Consider the following 20,465-nt stretch of genomic DNA (forward strand, 5'->3'; position numbering starts at 1 on the left):
TGAATGCATCAGTCCATTGAATGATGTTCTGTATCTGGGTATTGTCCTCCCTGGGCCTTGTTTCGAGTGTCCCATATGGTCCCTGGAACAGGATTTCTCCGCCAGCACAATACTCTTGTTATTCCGAGGAACCCTTTAACATTTAATTTAACGAAATTGACAATCTGGTTATTCCAATTGCGTTCTCGCATTACTTGTTCAATGAGTTCGGTCTAAGCTTGAATTCCAAACTACCACCACACCCTTGCACCATGTTTGCTGATGGATTTGAGATGGATGGAACTTGCGATTGAGCATGCGAATGAACAGTATTGGAATGAACAATGTTCGTATCACGTATAATTTGTTCGAAATCGATTATATTACCCGCCGGTTTATCGACCGCGGGATCCTGCAAGGCTGCCTCCATCTCCTTCACAGGTGCCTTGCGTTTACGTCCTCGCGGCATGATGATGTATTTCGATTTTTAACAAAAACTTAAAAAATGCGAACTGCTTTCCGGCGCCGGAAACAAAAGGAAGTGGAATAAATATTTATCATTTATACCGTTCCAAATACTAAAAACGAATAGTTTTGTCTTTGTAAGCCAATTTGTTTACATGCATTGGAGAGGGCTAAGAGACGAACAGTTCAAAATTTCAACAAAATAACCCGGTTTATTTTTAAACAAATAAACCACAATGTTTCAGTATAAAAGTATACACCGAATTATTGGTACAAACAATTTGTTGTTTAAAATCATCTACAGAATACTCTTTACGTCATAATTTACCGGATTTTTCGGCGTAAGCTGTATTAAGCCAGCTTTTCACCCTGACTTGACCTTTGTAAGTGTCCAATAATATTCAAATAAAATTTCCCGCGGCTAGGTACGAATGAATACACTTCATTTATTCCATTGGCTGATTTGAGTATAACACTAGAACATTGGAAACATATCCGCGTCTTTGTAACACTGTTTTACTGCATGAAACAATTTTATCTCTAATGAAAAGGCTCAATAGATAGAACAGTTTTACAATCAATTTTCGACATAAATACAGTTTGTGCGTTCACCTTTAATTTTCAGAGAATTACCAGCGCAAAAGCGTTTATACTAAAGGCTATATTCTCATATTTAGTACTTACTTGCATTGCATTTCAACCCGCGAGGTTTCGGGTCAATTCGCGGCCAGTGTGTGAAAGTCAGAGTTTATATACAGTTCATCACCGGAGTTCGCAGAAGGGGTTGCGATCTTTTCATTGAAGGAAAAAATTGGAATCTATGCTATTTTTGTCTGATGGAGTAAATAGTTCGTTTAGTCGCTTTGTCGATATATCAATATTTTAGGCACAGCTGTTGCCTTGGTCGTGTACAGTTGGCGTAAACAAGCCGTCGTTTCAGCAGCAGAATTGTTACCTAACTTTAATGCATTGCATTCGAATCCGCAAGGTATCAAGGTCAGTTTGCGGTCAGTTGCAGAAATCTTTAAACGCCGTCTCGTAAACTGTGTGCACTTGAAGTCTGTTTTGATCAGAAAGATACTAAATAAAGATATTCGGCGATATTATTGTGGTATGCCAATCATCGATTTTTAATATGTTTTCAACATTTGAATGATAAGGACCAATTTTGATAAAATTAATTAGAAATATTTATCCATTTAGACCAGTTTATTAAGCATGAGCACAATAATTCACTATACTATAATTATGCAAGTAAATAAGATTCGAGTATTGCCGGCTGACCTATATGCAATCGTTTATGTTTCTTGTGTTTTTCTATTCTGTAAATATAGATATCTGAGTTATAATATCACATAAAGCAAAATAAGCCACGAAATCTGGCGCAACACCCCGTAATTGATTTGCTTGTGATGTAGCTAAGAACTGCGCAGAAAAAAGGCATCCGCTACTTTTTATCTCATAGAGATAACTTTTGATCGTTCATAAACATCGACCACAATCAACGCCGTATATCTTTTTATGTCCCCCACTATAGTAGTGGGGGACATATTGTTTTTGCCCTGTCTGTTGGTCTGTTGGTCCGTTGGTCTGTTGGTCTGTTTGCGCCAACTTTAACATTTTGCAATAACTTTTGCTATATTGAAGATAGAGACTTCATATTTGGCATGCATGTGTATCTCATGAAGCTGCACATTTTGAGTGGTGAAAGGTCAAGGTCAAGGTCATCCTTCAAGGTCAGAGGTCAAATATATGTGGCCAAAATCACTCATTTTATGAATACTTTTGCAATATTGAAGATAGCAACTTGATATTTGGCATGCATGTGTATCTCATGGAGCTACACATTTTGAGTTTTGAAAGGTCAAGGTCAAGGTCATCCTTCAAGGTCAGAGGTCAAATATATGTGGCCCAAATCGCTTATTTTATAAATACTTTTGCAATATTGAAGATAGCAACTTGATATTTGGCATGCATGTGCATCTCATGGAGCTGCACATTTTGAGTGGTGAAAGGTCAAGGTAAAGGTCATCCTTCAAGGTCAGAGGTCAAATATATGTGGCCCAAATTGCTTATTTTATGAATACTTTTGCAATATTGAAGATAGCAACTTGATATTTGGCATGCATGTGTATCTCATAGAGCTGCACATTTTGAGTGGTGAAAGGTCAAGGTCATCCTTCACAAGGTCAAGGTCATCCTTCAAGGTCAAACATCATATAGGGGGACATTGTGTTTCACAAACACATCTTGTTTAAAGATATTTCTTGTTTATATTATTTTTTTTTGGAGGGGGGATGTAAACATGTTAAAAATATTAATAGAGTATTGCAGAACTGTTCGAAGGTTTTGAGATATTCACCGACTTTATAAATGGACCATCGTTTATGTTTGTACATACAAGCAAAGTGTTCCAATTAATCTTACGTTCCTTCTCATTAAAATACATATTTTGCAATGGTATATTTTTAAGGATATGAATGTCTTCTGCAATCTAGATTCTAAGTTACAACTTCAAATAAAGAATGGAATATTTTGTTAAGTCTGTATCGTTAGAAAATTGTGACTTGCATAATATAGCCCTATATTGATAATTTCAACATATCTATCAAGAAGTATTTTTCTATTTATGCAAAATTACCAAATATGTAACTGTGAGCGCTTGGCTACTTTGCAATACTGTACATTTTGCATTGGGAGTATGTAAGTATGCATCTTGTCAATTTTGATGCCAGAATCATAAAATGTTATACACATTTTTAACGAATCAGCTGTTTGGTTGCAAAAAAATAGCACATACACTGTCATACAGAGTTTGACTTTAACAGTGTATGCTTAAGAAACTAAATTTGAATAATAAAACGAACATTTGCTACCCAAAAATACGAACAAAAACATGTTGTGCTTGATGGATACCAATAACATTGTATCTAGGCGGTATATATTTTTACTAAGATAAACAGTTTGAAAACGTGAGTAAAGAAGGAGATGGACGTGCATGCGTTACTGCCTTATTTTAAAAGGAATACTTTAATTTGAAAAAAAAAACACACTACCTGCCTCAAAGTACAGAAATAATACTGCCTTGTTCCTTTTTATGCCTACTGTTATCAACTTTATTAATGACAAGCCGAATGTGTTTAAAAGATGAACAGTTGGAAAAATTATCCCATATGAATACCGACTTGCATATTGTATGGAATATATAATTATAATTTTAACAATAAAAATGACATATTAAAATAAATATTAATCATACTTCTCGTTTGAGTTCTCTCCGAATATTTGAATAATTTTCTTATCAAATTTACATCTATTAAAAATGTCCAAGTCCCTTAAAATCCACGAAATTCTACTTATCCGCGGAAGATTCAAACCCCTTTTTTAGCATTTTAACAACTCCCCGTATGCATTGATTAAGTACAGTAGATACACTGTACATACATGCTCACCATACAGCGCATGTCATTGGTATTGAGGTCGTCGAGGTAAGGGAGGAAGGATTCGATGGTAACTTTGAAATACCAGTGTGTCCCGAAATGAGGTTCCAGATCAACATCCGCGTAATTATGCCAAGTAACATTTTCTCAAGTCTTTTAAGCTAGTAGTTCACCAAATGGATACATAGATCGTTTTTACGAATTTGACTTGCAATCGTTCCCGGTATTAACATTCTTAATAAAACGGTTACGAATGCTGATTGACATATGCAATTTTAATTATCACTGTTCAATTATTGAAACATTAATTATATATACTTCGATTTCTTCATTACCAATTTTCCTATTGAAATTTAACAATTTGAATTGCTGCCATGCAATAAGAACATCCGAACTGCCAGTAATGCATACCGTTTATAATATACTCCTTAAAGTCTATAAAGATTACGCAACAATATATAAGCATACAATAGCCAGGCACATAACATGCATGTGTCATTGGAATACAAATATCATATATACGCAATAAATGGTAATTATCATCAATAGAGTTCATGTATTACTTATGCTTCGAAATGAGTCATGATTACCTTCATTACAAAGTGGATTCCCTATATATAGGAAAAGACTGCGTTCGTTGCGCCTAAGTTATTCATATGAGTCGTGTTCTGAGAAAACGGGGTTAATACACGTGCAGTCCGCACAGGCAAATCAGGGACGACACTTTCCGCTTTAACTGGATTTTCGTGTAGAAGATACTTCCTTAAAACGAAAAAAAACGCATACAAGCGGAAAGTGTCGTCCCTGATTGGGCACAGGCTAATCTGGGACAACACTTTACGCACATGCATTATGCGCAATTTTCACAGAACGCGGCTAATATTGAAACTTTCAATGTATTGTTTGTAAACGATTATGACGATTTTGAAAATGCTTTAAAACACAAGCATTGCAATTATTTGACTATGGAGTTGAACTGTCATAATGTGTTAACACCTTTTACTTGACAGTGTATGTAATTAGATACTTTTAAAATGATTCGAATACAAAATATTCCGGTCATTTTGCAATTCATTGACGTTACAGCTTTAAAATCGAGCGTATTGTTTTAATATCCTCTCAGGGTTAGCGTTCAGTCATCAAAATGTGGAATTAATCGTTCAAATGTCCAATCTGATAACATTTACATATAAGGCTGACCAAAGACAAAGATTTGTTATAATGATACATAATAAGTTATACTTTTCTGAATGCTTTCCATGGTGCTCATTACGACCCAAATAAATGACATCCTTAGTTTGAAAAGCCGACACAATATTTCCAGGATCAATTACGCCTTAAATCCGTCTTAAGATAAAACAAAACAGACAGAACAGAACAGTACGAATATTTTATTCACTTAAGCATATTGAAGCTCATCGTGCTCAATATTAAACATTCATACATGCGTGAAAAATATAGTTATAAAGATAATAAAATAAATTACTCGTGAGAGTGTTGTGTGTTTGAGTATTCATACTCAACTATATATAAACAAAAAACAGAGAACACAGCAAATAAATCACATTCATATCATAATCATTACATAATACACTGAAAATGTTAACAAAAATCGGCGTCAACAGATTAAAACACAGTACATTCATTTCATATCAATCGGTAAATGAATTACCATTATAAACGCTGAGTTAAACAAAAATAAAATTATTTCTTTTCTTAAAACATGTAATACAGTAAATTGCTACAAAACGAATCGTTGAATCATTACTACACATATAAAATATTACACGATACATACGGGTTATAATATGCATACAAAAACGCATTAACAAAAGGAAAGCTCGTACTGTTATATTAGGATTGCTGTTGATTCGTGTTATACTTTTGAAAGTTTCACTAGTCATTAGGCTGTGCGTTTAGTTCGAAAACTTTGACCACTCATATCACTTCATAAGCATACATTAAATGCGTGGTGTGTTTCTTTTATTTGCAGTTGTTTTTACAGTGAGGTATTATGCTCAGTAAGGTGAGCTTCAAACGATTTAAATCGCCTTCATTTCGGAAAAAATGTATTTATCATAACGGTATTTTATTATACATAAAGTTCAGTCACATGCTTATATTGGCACTGTATGGTCCGTGTACATATCGTATTTTCGTTTTTCGTTTTGCATTCGACAACACGAAACACGAAAATAAACGCATATTAGTTCATATTCCGATTTTCTTATAACCGAAACAAATACAAAAAACAAAGAACAAATCGACTTATTTATATCGTTTTTCGTTTTACTAATCACAAAACAAAACACGAAACGTGTATGTCTATTCCTATTTCGTTTCAATATAAATTACAAAAAAAAATCAATATTTGAAAATTGAAACAAAACGCCTGCTCTCATTTATCGTTCTTGAGTTGATAAAACGATACACGGAAAACTATGGCGCACCAAAGGGGTCGAAACTTTAACTTCTGCTGCAGCAGAAATCAATGCTGCTCGAGCAGCATTTAAATGCTGCTCGAGCAGCAAATTACTGCTCGAGCAGCATATTTGCTGCTCGAGCAGTATCTAGATGCTGCTCGACCAGCAAAATTCCTGCCCGAGCAGCATTTTTTTCTGCTGCAGCAGAAAAATCCTGCTCGACCAGCATTTATTTTGAGAATAAGCGCTTGAACCCGTCAGCCAATCAAATTTGAGCTTACAAACGGACGACATAAGCTACCTCTACGGAAACGAAATAGACCTGACAATAACTTTGGAAAACTGCAACAAACTCATAATCAGTAGTTTAATTAATTATTATTAAATTCTCATCCTTTTACCGTAGTTGTTCATAAAATAATAATCAAGCTTTAAAGTCATGTAGGAACATGCAAAATCGAAATTTGGTTGATCAATTTCTCCAACGTTACATGATTAATGCATATGTGTAATTTGATTCTGATTGGCTGATCCATAATCTAAAAATAAATGCTGGTCGAGCAGGATTTTACTGCTGCAGCAGAAAAAATGCTGCTCGAGCAGCAAATTGCTGCTCGAGTAATATTTAGATGCTGCTCGAGCAGCATTTTACTGCTCGAGCAGCATTTAAATGCTGCTCGAACAGCATTTTTTTTCTGCTGCAGCAGAACTTAAAGTTTCGACCCCTTTGGTGCGCCATAGAAAACGGAAAACGAGGGGCGCTGCGCAGCTTTATTTGGATGATAACTCATGATTAATCTTAGTGCGCAGTTTTCTCCCTTTGAAACTATTATTTTGAATAATAAAATGTTCACTATTACATGTATTATAGAGGAAGAATAGACGAGTCTTGGCAGTTGGCACAGCTCTTTTTGGCTAGTCTAATGGAATAATGAATAGATCAACAGTAAAGTTATATAACGATACCAATATAAATGCCTGCTTTTGTTTCAAGTCATTGGATTTGATTTAATGTATAAAATGCATTACAATAAGCATTGCACAATAAAATATCTTTGTTCGGCGTAGCCTTTCTCTTCAAGTAATAAACAACAATCGAATTATTTACTACACTGTATTCATATCTGTTAAAGAAATGAAATAAAAATCCACATTATTGCTATACATATACACATGTACATTCAATTAGTATGGTGAATTATTCCTAAGAGCATGCACGGCCTCATAAAGCCCTGTCATGGCACGTCGTGTGCCGTCCTGGCTCATACACTTCGGGTAACTGGCTGGCGGTGGGCTCTCATACCAGGTGCCCATGCAGTTCTTGCATCGAGCCAGTGATTTGCAACAAGTTGCAAATGTAGGATGCGATACTGATCCTGCATTTAACAATTTATGATGTTATAAAGCTATCGGTTCACGCACTGAGTTCTTTTTAAATTTTATCAGCATAATTATATTTGGTGCTCCCCTTATAGAATAAAGAAAATTTGCTTATAACAATTATAAAATTATTTGAAGCTCTTTGCGAGAACACATCATTCAAATAACAGAAAAATCAACGCTAAGTATAGAACATTATGTCAATGGATTTTATTTTATAAGTTACAACTCTGACGTTGCTACAAATTTATTTATTTATTTTTAATAACGTTTTTGTTTGGTGTACAGATTTTGTCCAATTTGTGAAAGACTGTTAAAATGAACTGGATGTGTATAAAACGAAAAGAAAATACACTTATCAACTAATAAATGTACTTTAACAGATCATGCAAGCGAACGCTTGATGGCGCGCTCCTCATGTATATCATTGACTCAGCAAATCATACACGTATTGTTACAAATGTAAACACTTTTCTATAATGGCATTCGAGTTTCATTTTAGGAGACAACCGAGGTCATAAACGGAAAATTTCAACGAGTGCAAGTAGATTCTATAGGCGTGACGCATGATATTCGCCTTCTTTAAGTAACGTAACGTTTAAAGGAAAAAAGATTAAGCGGCGTTATAATATCATTGGAATGTACATATCTTGTTAGCAATAACTTAATCTTGGGCGCTATTTCAGGAACATTAAATATGTTGTTTAATAAGTTATTAAATTGGTACATTAATTAATTATATTTAAGTTCATTTCATTTTCTTCAAGCGCAAAGCGGTTTCATATAAGGTGTTTGGTTATAACTCTTGTTAAGGAGCTTAAATCACTAGACATATCACAATGCAGTTGTTAAATGCAACATGTATTTGTTATTAATCGAACGAATTGGAAATTATATATTAGACACCTTGCACTTTACCGTTCCATAAGATTAAAACATTTTTATATATTTATTCTCCTTTCGTCCTGTTCTTTCTTTCAATAGTGGCTGTACTAATACAACTTTGACATTCTATTATGTAAGGTGACGTTAAAAGTAAAACATAGGGACATTTTAGCAGCCGCCGCCGATTATTGTGTCTTTAAAATGTCATTCGGGTCTAACGGGTAATAAAAATAGGAATACGGGACTCAGGGGACGGGGTATTGCAACTCTTAAAATGTAAGGACCCCACCCCCCCATGATAATAGGATTAAAACGAGTTGTTTTTTTTGTAAAATAAGTACTGAATTTACATAGTAAAGGGGCAAAGAATAAGAAGTGTCATAAGAGGCTAATTATAGCCCTATCTAATCGGCTGGATCGGCATGAAATACCTGTACGTTGGAAAACCTTTCGATGTCAAGATTATGATCATTTCAACTTGGAAAAAAACAATACCTGGAAAAACAACTGAAAATATCCACGTCTCTGTCCCTTACGGGCGTGTCTTAACCTCCACGAAAAAAAAGCACGTAATAAGCCATGCTGATGGAAATAAGTGATTAAGTCTTATGTAAGGGAGAAAAAAACGCGCAAAAAGCCATTAATGAGTTACCTCCCCAAGACAGCAGCACATCCCGCAAACGCCACTCGTTTTTCGTTTTTCGTATATCGTTCTTTCAAACTAAGAACGGTAAACGGGATCAAACAATCCGTTCCAATTTTCAAACATTAATTTTTGTTATATGATCTGAAACGAAATATGAACAGGGTAATCAATTTCGTTTTTTGTTTAATAATAAGTACAACGAAAAACGATATAAAGAAGTTAATTTTGTTTTCGAATTTTGTTTAAGTTTCGGTTATTAGAAAATCGGAATATGAACTTATAAGCGTTGATTTTCGTGTTTTGTTGTTTCGAATGTTAAACGAAAAAGGAAAATACGGTATATACACGGACCCTGTATATACAAGTACCGCTAATGATCCGGTCGTGTTTTCGCAAGTAGGACTCTCCTACAAAGCCGGTGCTCAATACAGATGGCGTTTTTTCCTCCTGATCTTTTTTCATCGGGAATCGGGGCGGCAGAAGCATTTCTTTCGTAGAAAACTTGCCCATAATCGTCTTGTTGTTTTTTGTAAACAAGTGTCGACTGCAAGGCTACTTGGCGGGCAGTTTTGGTCAATATTTGCAGAAAATCAACTGTTGGCCCTTGGTGACCATCAATCACTGTGCGTAAAGCATGTATCAACCAAGATCCTGTTAAACTGTTGGACCGTGCAACCCTGTTAGGAGTTGTTGCATAGACTACTATGGTGTCCTTGGATAGATTCAGAGGCGCCATTGGTTTGTCCTCTTCGTAAACAGGAAATAGTGTTCGCACTTGGTGCACAGGCATTGTGCTATATCTTTGACTGACAGTCGCTCCTATAAACGGCAGAGTATCATCATAATCCTCCGCTCTCCTTTCATGCTGTCTCTGTTGCGAAGCTTTAAACATGACATTAAAATAATAAGTGTATGATCAATTTTAACTCCAAATTATTATGAAGGAGGGCATATAGTGATCGGACTGTCCGTCCGTCTGTCCGTCACACTTTGGGTTTAAGTTTCGAAAAATGCTCTTAACTTTAATGTTGCTTCAGATAGCAATTTCATATTTGGCATGCATGTGTATATGGACATGGCCTTTCCATACGCACACAAACTTTGACCCCTGTGACATTGACCTTGAACTAAGGGTCCGCGTTTAGGTTTCGAAATCTGCGTCTAGGTTTTGAAAAAAGCTCATTACTTCTATGTCCCTTGAGCTATAACCTTCATATTTGATATGCATGTGTATATATACAAGGCCTTTTCATACGCACAGAAAATTTCACCCCGTGACCTTGACCTTGAACTAAGGGTCCGCGTTTAGGTTTCAAAATCTGTGTTTAGGGTTTCGAAAAATGCTTATAACTTCTATGTCCCTTGAGATATAACCTTCATATTTGGTATGCATATGTAAATGGACAAGGCTTTTCCATACGCACAAAAAATTGACCCCTGTGACCTTGACCTTGAACTAAGGGTCCGCGTGAAGGTTTCGAAATCTGCGTTAAGGTTTTGAAAAATGCTCATAACGTCTATGTCCCTTGAGATGTAACCTTCATATTTGGTATGCATGTTTATATGGACAAGGCCTTTCCATACGCACACAAATTTGACTCCTGTGACCTTGACCTTGAACTTAGGGTCCGCGTTTAGGTTTCCAAATCGGCGTTTAGGTTTCGAAAAAAAGCTAATTAATTATATCAAGCGTTTATAGGGGGCATAAGTCATCCTATGGTGACAACTATTGTTTTTCTATTGAATTACGCTTCGGAGAATTTTATCCGCCGTTATTGGGTTAAATGTATTCTTGACATCGTGTTATAAATCAAGTATCATTGACCGTATAAGTATTGTTATGTTATTAATCTTAAGTGTATATTACATTTAGTCTTATACTATATTTTCTTGGATCACTAGTAATTATCTTTTTTAATCTTAACAGTCTCTTACAATAATGTTTGTTTAAACATATAAGCAATAGGATATTGGCTCACCAGTAGTTGACGCATCTCCCAACTTATTGTATTTATGGGCATGCCAGAGTCGTCTTCTGAAGTATAGTAATAAAACAAAGCTTTGATCTTTGATTTGATACTGTGAACTGATAGATGCACCTGTGTTACCGCATAATTTATTTCAGTTAAAGTTAATCTATGGAATGGCATTTATTTAACTACCCAAACCCATGTCCCTTTGAAGTCTTAAGGATGGGCTGGAAGACGAACCCAATTCATGTGGTGAACTTTCTTTACTTTAGCCACATTGACCTTAAAAAAAGTAAACACAAGACACTGGTTCTACTTTAAATCACTTTTAATTTCCAGTTCTTAGTTCTCAACAAATCACTTTTCTTTTACATAAATTCACTTTTCTTATTTCATACTATTTTATATAATTAATCCAACTTTTAAAGGTAAACTTAAACATACAATCCTTTTTTCTTTCATACTTTTCTAATTCTCTCTTGTCCAAGCACATGGCTCGGTATTTATACGATAATTTCACGCCAACTAACTAACATCTCATGAAAAGCAAGATAAGCACGAATTACATGAAAAGTGCTATATGGAGCAATATAACAGAGTTCAATTTTCCCGCCTAAATACGATTTTACCGCCAAAATGTCATAGACGGAGCAAAGACATATAATATGTTGTTACATAACAGGCGGAGCAAAGTGTCTATTTAAATATCAGACGGAGCAAATTTACATAACAATATAAATGTTTCATATATACAAAATTGTGGCATTCACGACAATTCACAAAACCGTGGCTCTACGAAAATGGGCTTTAATGCATATGCGGAAAGCATAGCCTCATTATGGCCTCTCAAGGACGAAAATATCCGCCTAACCTGGATTTTCGCTAAGAAAATACTTTTTTCAAACGAAAATACCAAACAAGCGGAAATTGTATCCCTAAACAGCTTGTGGGGACTGCATTAAGCACCGTTCTCCCAGAGCGTTGCACGTGCATGTCTTACCTCGGCATACGTTTTCCTCTTGTCTGCTGGCATTAACGATGAGGATCTTCACCTTTCCCTCGAGTCCAGGGTTCTCTTCGAGCCATTTGAGGATATCGGGCAATGGGACATATTCTTCGCGGTCATAATATGTTTAGAACGCCGTTCCTGTGTAAACCGTGCGTGCTCACAGCAAATACCAGGCAGTCACCGTTCCTGTGTAAACCGTGCGTGCTCACAGCAAATACCAGGCAGTCAATATGCGAAAAGTCATAGTGATGAATGAGGCATCGCAGACAACATTGAAGTGGGTCAGTATTGTTTGGTTTGGGCTCCTTCTCTACTTCCAGTAGCAGGGGATTGCGTCCGTGGTCCAAATGAAATAATCGTACATTGAATGTGATATAATGTGGACTCGCGTTAATCCATTGAAATCCGAAGGTATGCTGAAATATGGCTTGCAGGTTATCGTGATCCCTATCACTCCCTTGCCGATAACGAAAGTGGTTATTCTCACCTCTTTTAAATCTGCCTGTATCATCGTTTTCATCCCCTAAATTGTTAATTATTATCACTGCACCACGCCTTATCGGCTCGGAACCACTCATTATGGCAACTTTCTCCTGTGAATATATTTAACATGTTAATCATTTGATAATCTTAAAAAAGCTCAATATTATTCCCTGCCAAAGGCGAAGAGATATAGAATTGGACTTGTCCGCCCGTCCGTCTGTCGATTTTTTTAGCTATATCACAGAAACTATATGAGATAGCAACACGAAACTTCATAGGTATATAGATATCAATGAGAAGTGCCGTGGACAAGAACCTTAACCCTTCATTTACTTTAATAAGGGCTATTGCCCTTTGTTTGTTTGTTATATCATGAAACATGTCAGGGCTATACCTCAGACACCAGGCAAAATACCAACATGAAACTACATGGGTGTATTGCTATTAATTAAGAAAAGTACAATGCTTAAGAAACAGAACCATTAAATTTCTTAAATAAGAGTTATTGCCCTTTGTTGTTGTTGTATGATGGACGTTTTCATAGCTATATCTTAGATATGATACAATATTTCAATATGAAACTTCATGGGTGTGTACAAATCAATGTCGGAAGAAGTTTCATTCACAAGAATCCTAACCGTACCGTAAAAGTTAGTGCCCTTTGTTGTTTTTGTATGATGTAATTTTTCAAGGCTACTGTATACCTCAGAAACGCTACAAGATTTCAATATGAAACTTCATGGGTGTTTATATAGCAATGAGGAGAATTGCAATTCATAAAAGTAATTACACTACACTCCATTATTTTCTATTAATTATTACCCTACACTTATTTATTATACTGTATATCAAGGGATCTGTACGGATCAATAAATAACGTTTATTTGGCGAGGGATATCAATTCAACTGCTGTGCTTGTTATTACGTTATGCTTACATTTTTGGAGGAAATAAAGTTAATATATATATATATATATATATATATATATATATATATATATATATATATATATATATATAACAATCCTCAGTATATCGTAAAACAATAGCTTGCATGCGTTAGTATAGAAGGATAATACAGCTTAAAACTTCAACAAATTATCGATAGACTTTGCATGGGATGGGGGTATGTTCCTGCAAAAGAATATGAAGTTGTTGTATGTTTGTTTTTCCAGACAAATTGCACAAGTTTGCATGAAAAGCCCCACACAATGAAGATAGTGTGGTGACCCTTTTATTAATGTTTTATTATTCAAATGTATCATGTTAACCACTACAATACATTTCAAAATCTTCAAACGTGTGAAAATGCCCTTCTTTACCTCAGTCAAAAATGTCCCCTTGATATTACAGTATGAAAACACATTTTGAATTCCAATGTTACCAGTAAGTATGCCATTCCTTCCTGGTCTAAGAAGGTACGATGTTTACATATTGATGTATAAACTATGATTTGATTATGAACTCTCAATCATTTTTTCATATTGAAACATTATGTTAATCATTTTTTTGGTGAAAATATTAACAGTTTCGGGCCAAATTGATTTCATTTATAAATGATTCACTTCGTGATATTCATACTTATAAGCAGTGCATGATAGTTATATCTGAAAAATTCTCAACTGCAGCGTGAAGATATCATGACCGTGAAGATAACATAACCGTTTGCGGCAATAAATTGGTATTTGCAAGATTCAAGCTTGAATATGACATATTTGCGGTGAAATTCAAGGATACATTATAGAAAAAAAATTTTTTGGATGCAGCATACCAAACCAAATCAAATATGCAAAAAAAGAGCAACACATCTTATAATGACAAATCCTTAATGCTTGTTTTTCCTTTTATTCATTATGTCGCCCCGGAGAGCCAAGGTAAAAGACTGAAAGTATACAAATAACACTAATAAGTCCACCATACAGAATTCATACATGATCAATTATTAAATATGAATATCATACATGTATGCCTAATAAACAAATCAGAATGTGAAATGCCTTAATCTATCTATCCTTAAACTCAGGAAAACATGTGTCCTAGCTGATTTTCAGATAAACTGAAAGAACCTAATTTCCCGGACGGACCTGAAAGAACCTAATTTCCCGGACGGACCGGTACTGTATGCATGCATACACGAACCATGAACCCAGGCAAAATATATGCCTTGGCCTAAGACCTATAAACAGCAAAAATGTACTGTCCTATTCATTATATAATAGCACAGTATCTGAATAACAGATAGATTTACATACACAAGGAATAATCACTCTCTTCAAGTTAAACAAATAGTAAAATTTAACGTGACGTCACAACCATTAGAACACGACAAAAAATTAACCTTACACAGAAAATAAAGGATTGTGACTTTCATAATGCAAAGTAATAATATAATAACATCATATAAAACACAAACTTACACTGTGGGGGCATAAAGAGGACCTATTTTGGGTGAAAATCACTTTGCATTGTGCAAAATTCCGCCTAAACGTATATGACTTTCCAGTGGTGAAAATTTATCTAAGGGGAACAATTTCTACAAAGCGAAAAGCTAAAACCTGGTATAGACCGTACCAAACCCGTACTAAACCGTACATAAAAAATAACAAAAGTGTAACAGCACACATCTTGATATATAAGCACAGTTCAAATACAAAAAGTCCATTGAAGCGTTTGTAACGCGTTTGTTGCGTTTCGGAAAATAATATATTTATAACTTAAAACTTATTATATTTAGATGCACGCGTTCGTATAATGGTTTGTTGATTATTAGTTAATACATCTTTCCTGTACATAGCCTTTTGACTTGTTGTGAATAATTGTAATCGTTCTCAAATAATATTTTAAGCTTGTAAAATTCTACTTTTTAAATAAACCAAAGATAGTACTATATAACACGTGTATGTTAAAGAACGCGTATCTAGCAAAGTATCTTATAAATACTTGTACTCTTTTATTATTTATGTCAAGATGGATCACGTGTATTTAATGCTTTTACGTTGTGTAATCAAATATGTCAGATACATTGTGATTAACATCAAAGTTGAAACAAAATTTTGCTGTCTTATGTGTATTACGATTATTATGGGCGCCACACATACTTCTTGTCAATAATACATCTGACTAATACAATGATTTTATAAATCTTTCGCAAAGCAAAACACTTTCGAAATTCGATTCGCGTAGAAATAGTGAAGACTGGTGAAAGAAGAGTATTATCGATTTTAAATAATAATCAAAGTAATGACAGAACTGTTGTGGCGATGCTTTTGAAGAGGATGGATATACAGCAAATAAATCACATTCATATCATAATCATTACATAATACACTGAAAATGTTAAAAAAAATCGGCGTCAACAGATTTAAACACAGTACATTCATTTCATATCAATCGGTAAATGAATAACCATTATAAACGCTGAGTTAAACAAAAATAAAATTATTTCTTTTCTTAAAACATGTAATACAGTAAATTGCTACAAAACGAATCGTTGAATCATTATTACACATATAAAATATTACACGATACATACGGGTTATAATATGCATACAAAAACGCATTAACAAAAGGAAAGCTCGTACTGTTATATAAGGATTGCTGTTGATTCGTGTTATACTTTTAAAAGTTTCACTAGTCATTAGGCTGTGCGTTTAGTTCGAAAACTTTGACCACTCATATCACTTCATAAGCATACATTAAAGGGGCCTTTTCACAGATTTTGGCATTTTTTTAACTTATTCATTAAATGCTTTATATTGATAAATGTAAACATTGGATCGTAAAAGCTCCAGTAAAAAATCAAGAAAAAAAATAAAAAAAGGAAAAGAACATTGCCCGGAGCAGGTTTCGAACCAGTGACCCCTGGAGTCCTGCCAGAGTCCTGAAGTAAAAACGCTTTAGCCTACTGAGCTATTCCGCCGTGCACACATACGTGATGTATTTTATACCTTATATAAGCAATCTTCGTAGTTTCACAAAATTTAACGACAAAAACAAAACTCTCCAAATTATTCAATCGTTTCGCGTTGCAACGCTTTATAATTTTTAGGTTTTAAAATCGTCAAAACATGCATATAATGGCTATATTAGAGCATGGTTAATGTTCAGTATAACTGTTTCCTCACAAATATCATAACTAAAACGAAAACTTACGAATCTGAAACAACTTTTTTCAATTTTGTCAATTTACCAAAGCGTGAAAAGATCCCTTTAAATGCGTGGCATGTTTCTTTTATTTGCATTTGTTTTTACAGTGAGGTATTATGCTCAGTAAGTTGAGCTTCAAACGATTTAAATCGCCTTCATTTCGGAAAAAATGTATTTATCATAACGGTATTTTATTATACATAAAGTTCAGTCACATGCTTATATTGGCACTGTATGGTCCGTGTACATACCGTCTTTTCGTTTTTCGTTTTGCATTCGACAACACGAAACACGAAAATAAACGCATATTAGTTCATATTCCGATTTTCTTATAACCGAAACAAATACAAAAAACAAAGAACAAATCGACTTATTTATATCGTTTTTCGTTTTACTAATCACAAAACAAAACACGAAACGTGTATGTCGATTCCTATTTCGTTTCAATATAAATTACAAAAAAATCAATATTTGAAAATTGAAACAAAACGCCTGCTCTCATTTATCGTTCTTGATTTGATAAAACGATACACGGAAAACGGCAATCTGAACGCATCGGACAGTGGGCTACACCAGACGATCGCCGTTATGGCGGAATTGTCCGAGGAGTCCCGATTGGGAAAACGGAAAACGAGGGGCGCTGCGCAGCTTTATTTGGATGATAACTCATGATTATCTTAGTGCGCAGTTTTCTCCCTTTGAAACTATTATTTTGAATAATAAAATGTTCACTATTACATGTATTATAGAGGAAGAATAGACGAGTCTTGGCAGTTGGCACAGCTCTTTTTGGCTAGTCGAATGGAATAATGAATAGATCAACAGTAAAGTTATTTAACGATACCAATATAAATGCCTGCTTTTGTTTCAAGTCATTGGTTTTGATTTAATGTATAAAATGCATTACAATAAGCATTGCACAATAAAATATCTTTGTTCGGCGTAGCCTTTCTCTTCAAGTAATAAACAACAAATGAATTATTTACTACACTGTATTCATATCTGTTTAAGAAATGAAATAAAAATCCACATTATTGCTATACATATACACATGTACATTCAATTAGTATGGTGAATTATTCCTAAGAGCATGCACGGCCTCATAAAGCCCTGTCATGGCACGTCGTGTGCCGTCCTGGCTCATACACTTCGGGTAACTGGCTGGCGGTGGGCTCTCATAACAGGTGCCCATGCAGTTCTTGCATCGAGCCAGTGATTTGCAACAAGTTGCAAATGTAGGATGCGATACTGGTCCTGCATGTTACAATTTATGTTGTTATAAAGCTATCGGTTCACGCACTGAGTTCTTTTTAAATTTTATCAGCATGATTATATTTGGTGCTCCCCTTATAGAATAAAGAAAATTTGCTTATAACAATTATAAAATTATTTGAAGCTCTTTGCGAGAACACATCATTCAAATAACAGAAAAATCAACGCTAGGTATAGAACATTATGTCAATGGATTTTATTTTATAAGTTATAACTCTGACGTTGCTACAAATTTATTTATTTATTTTTAATAACGTTTTTGTTTGGTGTACAGATTTTGTCCAATTTGTGAAAGACTGTTAAAATGAACTGGATGTGTATAAAACGAAAAGAAAATACACTTATCAACTGATAAATGTACTTTAACAGATCATGCAAGCGAACGCTTGATGGCGCGCTCCTCATGTATATCATTGACTCAGCAAATCATACACGTATTGTTACAAATGTAAACACTTTTCTATAATGGCATTCGAGTTTCATTTTAGAAGACAACCGAGGTAATAAACGGAACATTTCAACGAGTTCAAGTAGATTCTATAGGCGTGACGCATGATATTCGCCTTCTTTAAGTAACGTAACGTTTAAAGGAAAAAAGATTAAGCGGCGTTATAATATCATTGGAATGTACATATCTTGTTAGCAATAACTTAATCTTGGGAGCTATTTCAGGAACATTAAATATGTTGTTTAATAAGTTATAAAATTGGTACATTAATTAATTATATTTAAGTTCATTTCATTTTCTTCAAGCGCAAAGCGGTTTCAGGAGCTTAAATCACTAGACATATCACAATGCAGTTGTTAAATGCAACATGTATTTGTTATTAATCGAACGAATTGGAAATTATATATTAGACACCTTGCACTTTACCGTTCCATAAGATTAAAATATTTTTATATATTTATTCTTCTTTCGTCCTGTTCTTTATTTCAATAGTGGCTGTACTAATACAACTTTGACATTCTATTATGTAAGGTGACGTTAAAAGTAAAACATAGGGACATTTTAGCAGCCGCCGCCGATTATTGTGTCTTTTAAATGTCATTCCGGTATAACGGGTAATAAAAATAGGAATACGGGACTCAGGGGACGGGGTATTGCAACTCTTAAAATGTAAGGACCCCCCCCCCCATGATAATAGGATTAAAAAGAGTTGTTTTTCTGTAAAATAAGTACTGAATTTACATAGCAAAGGGGCAAAGAATAAGAAGTGTCATAAGAGGCTAATTATAGCCCTATCTAATCGGCTGGATCGGCATGAAATACCTGTACGTTGGAAAACCTTTCGATGTCAAGGTTATGATCATTTCAAATTGGAAAAAAACAATACCTGGAAAAACAACTGAAAATATCCACGTCTCTGTCCCTTACGGGCGTGTCTTAACCTCCACGAAAAAAAGCACGTAATAAGCCATGCTGATGGAAATAAGTGATTCAGTCTTATGTAAGGGAGAAAAAAACGCGCAAAAAGCCACTAATGAGTTACCTCCCCAAGACAGCAGCACATCCCGCAAACGCCACTCGTTTTTCGTTTTTCGTATATCGTTCTTTCAAACTAAGAACGGTAAACGGGATCAAACAATCCGTTCCAATTTTCAAACATTAATTTTTGTTATATGATCTGAAACGAAATATGAACAGGGTAATCAATTTCGTTTTTTGTTTAATAATAAGTACAACGAAAAACGATATAAAGAAGTTAATTTTGTTTTCGAATTTTGTTTAAGTTTAGGTTATTAGAAAATCGGAATATGAACTTATATGCGTTGATTTTCGTGTTTTGTTGTTTCGAATGTTAAACGAAAAAGGAAAAGACGGTATATACACGGGCCCGGTATATACAAGTACCGCTAATGATCTGGTCGTGTTTTCGCAAGTAGGACTCTCCTACAAAGCCGGTGCTCAATACAGATGGCGTTTTTTCCTCCTGATCTTTTTTCATCGGGAATCGGGGCGGCAGAAGCATTTCTTTCGTAGAAAACTTGCCCATAATCGTCTTGTTGTTTTTTGTAAACAAGTGTCGACTGCAAGGCTACTTGGCGGGCAGTCTTGGTCAATATTTGCAGAAAATCAACTGTTGGCCCTTGGTGACCATCAATCACTGTGCGTAAAGCATGTATCAACCAGGACCCTGTTAAACTGTTGGACCGTGCAACCCTGTTAGGAGTTGTTGCATAGACTACTATGGTGTCCTTGGATAGATTCAGAGGCGCCATTGGTTTGTCCTCTTCGTAAACAGGAAATAGTGGTCGCACTTGGTGCACAGGCATTGTGCTATATCTTTGACTTACAGTCGCTCCTATAAACGGCAGAGTATCATCATAATCCTCCGCTCTCCTTTCATGCTGTCTCTGTTGCGAAGCT

General features: G+C 34.9%; 1 protein-coding gene across 7 annotated transcripts in view; it reads right to left on the minus strand.

The window, feature by feature from the left end:
- Positions 1 to 5,260: 5,260 nt before the first annotated feature.
- The window catches only part of LOC127844556 (uncharacterized), an 82,502-nt gene continuing 67,297 nt past the window's right edge, over positions 5,261 to 20,465 (minus strand). For 3 of the 7 annotated variants that reach the window (XM_052374945.1, XM_052374913.1, XM_052374936.1), the window contains exons 4-5: positions 19,950 to 20,463; positions 14,504 to 19,722 (exon numbers count right to left, since the gene is read on the minus strand). In XM_052374945.1, the coding sequence (XP_052230905.1) occupies positions 19,952 to 20,463 (512 nt within the window). In that variant the 3' untranslated portion in view covers positions 14,504 to 19,722; positions 19,950 to 19,951. Of the gene's footprint in view, positions 7,684 to 9,224; positions 9,360 to 9,569; positions 10,101 to 11,197; positions 11,254 to 12,188; positions 12,791 to 14,503; positions 19,723 to 19,747; positions 20,464 to 20,465 lie in introns of those variants that run through there. The other 4 variants (XR_008032810.1, XR_008032808.1, XR_008032812.1 and 1 more) reach the window with 4 other exon arrangements.

This window comes from Dreissena polymorpha, chromosome 1 (genome assembly GCF_020536995.1).
Source record: "Dreissena polymorpha isolate Duluth1 chromosome 1, UMN_Dpol_1.0, whole genome shotgun sequence".
Taxonomy (NCBI): domain Eukaryota; kingdom Metazoa; phylum Mollusca; class Bivalvia; order Myida; family Dreissenidae; genus Dreissena; species Dreissena polymorpha.